This window comes from Saccoglossus kowalevskii, chromosome 11, assembly GCF_978046115.1.
Source record: "Saccoglossus kowalevskii chromosome 11, keSacKowa6.1, whole genome shotgun sequence".
Classification (NCBI taxonomy): Eukaryota; Metazoa; Hemichordata; class Enteropneusta; family Harrimaniidae; genus Saccoglossus; species Saccoglossus kowalevskii.
Window position 1 is genome coordinate 29,464,614 of NC_140651.1, and position 6,000 is coordinate 29,470,613.

General features: G+C 33.5%; 1 protein-coding gene across 1 annotated transcript in view; it reads left to right on the forward strand.

The window, feature by feature from the left end:
• Positions 1–5,672, forward strand: part of LOC100373540 (CAAX prenyl protease 1 homolog) — a 30,501-nt gene extending 24,829 nt beyond the window's left edge. The window contains exon 9 of the mRNA XM_085505106.1: positions 4,106–5,672. Coding sequence (XP_085361232.1) covers positions 4,106–4,324 — 219 coding nt within the window. The 3' untranslated portion in view covers positions 4,325–5,672. The remainder of the gene's footprint in view (positions 1–4,105) is intronic.
• The last annotated feature ends 328 nt before the right edge of the window (positions 5,673–6,000 follow it).

Genomic DNA, 6,000 nt, shown 5'->3' on the forward strand with positions numbered 1-6,000 from the left:
TTGAGGTAAGAGTTTTGTCAACAAAGTCATTTCATTTCTCCCCATATATTGAGGTAAGAGTTTTGTCAACAAAGTCATTTCATTTCTCCCCATATATTGAGGTAAGAGTTTTGTCAACAAAGTCATTTCATTTCTCCCCATATATTGAGGTAAGAGTTTTGTCAACAAAGTCATTTCATTTCTCCCCATACATTGAGGTAAGAGTTTTGTCAACAAAGTCATTTCATTTCTCCCCATACATTATGGTAAGAGTTTTGTCAACAAAGTCATTTCATTTCTCCCCATACAATGAGGTAAGAGTTTTGTCAACAAAGTCATTTCATTTCTCCTTGTACATTGAGGTAAGAGTTTTGTCAACAAAGTCATTTCATTTCTCCCCATATATTGAGGTAAGAGTTTTGTCAACAAAGTCATTTCATTTCTCCCCATACATTGAGGTAAGAGTTTTGTCAACAAAGTCATTTCATTTCTCCCCATATATTGAGGTAAGAGTTTTGTCAACAAAGTCATTTCATTTCTCCCCATATATTGAGGTAAGAGTTTTGTCAACAAAGTCATTTCATTTCTCCCCATATATTGAGGTAAGAGTTTTGTCAACAAAGTCATTTCATTTCTCCCCATACATTATGGTAAGAGTTTTGTCAACAAAGTCATTTCATTTCTCCCTATATATTGAGGTAAGAGTTTTGTCAACAAAGTCATTTCATTTCTCCCCATATATTGAGGTAAGAGTTTTGTCAACAAAGTCATTTCATTTCTCCCCATATATTAAGGTAAGAGTTTTGTCAACAAAGTCATTTCATTTCTCCCCATATATTGAGGTAAGAGTTTTGTCAACAAAGTCATTTCATTTCTCCCCATATATTGAGGTAAGAGTTTTGTCAACAAAGTCATTTCATTTCTCCCCATACATTGAGGTAAGAGTTTTGTCAACAAAGTCATTTCATTTCTCCCCATATATTGAGGTAAGAGTTTTGTCAACAAAGTCATTTCATTTCTCCCCATATATTGAGGTAAGAGTTTTGTCAACAAAGTCATTTCATTTCTCCCTATACATTGAGGTAAGAGTTTTGTCAACAAAGTCATTTCATTTCTCCCCATATATTGAGGTAAGAGTTTTGTCAACAAAGTCATTTCATTTCTCCCTATACATTGAGGTAAGAGTTTTGTCAACAAAGTCATTTCATTTCTCCCCATACATTGAGGTAAGAGTTTTGTCAACAAAGTCATTTCATTTCTCCTTGTTCAATGAGGTAAGAGTTTTGTCAACAAAGTCATTTCATTTCTCCCTATACATTGAGGTAAGAGTTTTGTCAACAAAGTCATTTCATTTCTCCCCATATATTGAGGTAAGAGTTTTGTCAACAAAGTCATTTCATTTCTCCCCATATATTAAGGTAAGAGTTTTGTCAACAAAGTCATTTCATTTCTCCTTGTACAATGAGGTAAGAGTTTTGTCAACAAAGTCATTTCATTTCTCCCCATACATTGAGGTAAGAGTTTTGTCAACAAAGTCATTTCATTTCTCCCTATACATTGAGGTAAGAGTTTTGTCAACAAAGTCATTTCATTTCTCCCCATATATTGAGGTAAGAGTTTTGTCAACAAAGTCATTTCATTTCTCCCCATATATTGAGGTAAGAGTTTTGTCAACAAAGTCATTTCATTTCTACCCATACATTGAGGTAAGAGTTTTGTCAACAAAGTCATTTCATTTCTCCCTATACATTGAGGTAAGAGTTTTGTCAACAAAGTCATTTCATTTCTCCCCATATATTGAGGTAAGAGTTTTGTCAACAAAGTCATTTCATTTCTCCCCATATATTGAGGTAAGAGTTTTGTCAACAAAGTCATTTCATTTCTCCCTATACATTGAGGTAAGAGTTTTGTCAACAAAGTCATTTCATTTCTACCCATACATTATGGTAAGAGTTTTGTCAACAAAGTCATTTCATTTCTCCCTATACATTGAGGTAAGAGTTTTGTCAACAAAGTCATTTCATTTCTCCCTATACATTGAGGTAAGAGTTTTGTCAACAAAGTCATTTCATTTCTCCCCATATATTGAGGTAAGAGTTTTGTCAACAAAGTCATTTCATTTCTCCCCATACATTGAGGTAAGAGTTTTGTCAACAAAGTCATTTCATTTCTCCCCATATATTGAGGTAAGAGTTTTGTCAACAAGTCATTTCATTTCTCCCTATACAATGAGGTAAGAGTTTTGTCAACAAAGTCATTTCATTTCTCCCCATATATTGAGGTAAGAGTTTTGTCAACAAAGTCATTTCATTTCTCCCCATATATTGAGGTAAGAGTTTTGTCAACAAAGTCATTTCATTTCTCCCCATACATTGAGGTAAGAGTTTTGTCAACAAAGTCATTTCATTTCTCCCCATATATTGAGGTAAGAGTTTTGTCAACAAAGTCATTTCATTTCTCCCCATATATTGAGGTAAGAGTTTTGTCAACAAAGTCATTTCATTTCTCCCCATACATTGAGGTAAGAGTTTTGTCAACAAAGTCATTTCATTTCTCCCCATATATTGAGGTAAGAGTTTTGTCAACAAAGTCATTTCATTTCTCCCCATATATTGAGGTAAGAGTTTTGTCAACAAAGTCATTTCATTTCTCCCCATATATTGAGGTAAGAGTTTTGTCAACAAAGTCATTTCATTTCTCCCTATACAATGAGGTAAGAGTTTTGTCAACAAAGTCATTTCATTTCTCCCCATATATTGAGGTAAGAGTTTTGTCAACAAAGTCATTTCATTTCTCCCCATACAATGAGGTAAGAGTTTTGTCAACAAAGTCATTTCATTTCTCCCCATACAATGAGGTAAGAGTTTTGTCAACAAAGTCATTTCATTTCTCCCCATATATTGAGGTAAGAGTTTTGTCAACAAAGTCATTTCATTTCTCCCTATACAATGAGGTAAGAGTTTTGTCAACAAAGTCATTTCATTTCTCCCCATATATTGAGGTAAGAGTTTTGTCAACAAAGTCATTTCATTTCTCCCCATATATTGAGGTAAGAGTTTTGTCAACAAAGTCATTTCATTTCTCCCCATATATTGAGGTAAGAGTTTTGTCAACAAAGTCATTTCATTTCTCCCCATATATTGAGGTAAGAGTTTTGTCAACAAAGTCATTTCATTTCTCCCTATACATTGAGGTAAGAGTTTTGTCAACAAAGTCATTTCATTTCTCCCCATATATTGAGGTAAGAGTTTTGTCAACAAAGTCATTTCATTTCTCCCCATACATTGAGGTAAGAGTTTTGTCAACAAAGTCATTTCATTTCTCCCTATACATTGAGGTAAGAGTTTTGTCAACAAAGTCATTTCATTTCTCCCCATATATTGAGGTAAGAGTTTTGTCAACAAAGTCATTTCATTTCTCCCTATACATTGAGGTAAGAGTTTTGTCAACAAAGTCATTTCATTTCTCCCTATACAATGAGGTAAGAGTTTTGTCAACAAAGTCATTTCATTTCTCCCCATATATTGAGGTAAGAGTTTTGTCAACAAAGTCATTTCATTTCTCCCTATACATTGAGGTAAGAGTTTTGTCAACAAAGTCATTTCATTTCTCCCTATACATTGAGGTAAGAGTTTTGTCAACAAAGTCATTTCATTTCTCCCCATATATTGAGGTAAGAGTTTTGTCAACAAAGTCATTTCATTTCTCCCCATACATTGAGGTAAGAGTTTTGTCAACAAAGTCATTTCATTTCTCCCTATTCAATGAGGTAAGAATACAGACATTTCTTTGATTAATTCATATTCTTCCATACAATGTGGTAAATATACAGAAATTTCCGTCATGATTTATCAATGAGACATATTCCTAGTTTATTCTCGCCCTGTACAATGAGGTAAGAATAAAGTCATATCAATGGGGGCAGTTCATCCTCTAAGCATGCATCTTCCTTACACTATAAGGCTCCCTGTTTTGGGAAACTTCAAACCTCATTGAGACTCTCTGCCTGGGAACCGAAAGCATCACTGCGACTTCATGCTTGAGAACCCCACTGCTACAAGTTTTGAAAAATCGTGACAATTTGTTTAATGATAAATAACCTTACTGTTCATTTGTTTATCCGCAGTTATTGTCATTCTTGATGACAGCTCTTAGTAGACGTTATGAGTTTCAGGCTGATGCCTTCGCTAAAATGTTGAGACGTGCTGATGCACTCCACTCTGCACTCATCAAACTAAATAAAGACAATTTAGGATTCCCTGTATCTGACTGGTTGTATTCTGCTTGGCATTATTCTCATCCACCTCTACTGGAGAGACTGAAAGCGCTGGAAAAGGCTGAATGACTGAATCAAAACTTGAAGCTTCACAACCTTTAAAATTACTTTTGAAGATCATATTGGTCAACTGAGTTGATTTCAAGTCTCGGGTCAACTGAGTTGATTTCAAGTCTTGGGGGAACTGAGTTGATTTCATGTCTCAAATCAACTAAGTTGATTTCAAGTCTCAAATCAACTAAGTTGATTCTGAATCTTATGATAAAATAAATATTAATACCATAAAATAAGTTAATCATTATTCAAAATCTTTTTGGGGTCATAATCATAACGAGCACAGACAACCTTTTTTATTCTGAAAGAACCTCTGTGTGCTCCACAGCTACCAGTTTCACATCATGTTTCTTTATGTACTTTTTTAAAACAGAATATAAATTGCTGAAATTTTTATAAAACAACATTTGATCAAAACATTTTTGAATGGCAAGCAAGATCCCGCCGAAATAAAGATCATATACCATGTTCATCATGCTTTAATTATTGTGTATTCCCATCAGGTCACCAATAATGATAAAAATGGGGTCACAAGACATTTTTTTTCAAAATAAAATACAACAAGAGTCCAAAATGTCATGAAAAATAGTCACAAACTTGCATAAATTGGTTTCTATGGTGAGATAATCTCTTCATATTTCAAAATTTTGTTTGTAACATGGGATGATAAAAAAGGTCATATATTAAATTAATATTGACATGGTTTCCTACTTTCTAAATCTAGCTGCCTACCCTGTAATCCGAAAATTAATATGGACTACTCTTCATTGAATAACATTGGTATCAATAAGCTATCAAAATAAGTGATAATAAATGATGTCTACGTTATATCTACTTTTAGAGATCAGCATTACTAAAGTAACATTCCTACTTTGTATGATCTGCAGAAAAACTCTCTAAGGGCTTTGGATTTTGTATAGTTTATGAGAAATCTTATCCCACAAAGCCATTCAATTGAATTGAGAAGATTCTCCTAAACATTCCTTCAGATGAATACAAGCAAATGGTCTTGAGTAATTGAAGCAATGGAAATTGTATTTGATTGGTGGTAATACTTTATTACTTTTCTGTAAGTTTTAAACTTGATTTCCAGCCTGTGTTTCGGCCCGCCGTTTTTTTTTCCATGATGTCACCGTTATACTGCCCCCCAGTGGTACTAGTTACTATATACAGGGACAAGCGACTCAAGTCTAGGCTAAGATTTTATCATTTTTTTATTATTTCCCAGTTATGCATGTTGAGTGCAAATTTAAGTTACCATATGTCTTATATTCTTTAATGTATTCATTTGTGAACAATTTAAAAGTAACAATGTCTTGTAGTTTTCTTGAAGATCCTGATAATAAAAGTAATTTAAAAACAATGTTCAGTATATATGTATGTGGAGCCTTATAGAAACAAGTCACTTAGTCATGTGACTTATTGAGACCACTATTATTTCTGCAAACACAGAGATTGCAAAATGTGAACATTACAATATTATTTATTTAGCCCAGCTAGTTATACTTCATTGTAAAGTACAATGCAATGGTAGATAAATACAGACATCCAAGGGAGACAAAAAAACAACCAATATCGTTGTGGCTCAAAAGCTGGTACCTACTAAACGGCACATGATTTTAATAGAAAAACTAAGTATTTATAAATTGCAAGAGTCTTTACATGGCAGAGGTCAAAGAACTGAAAGGAAT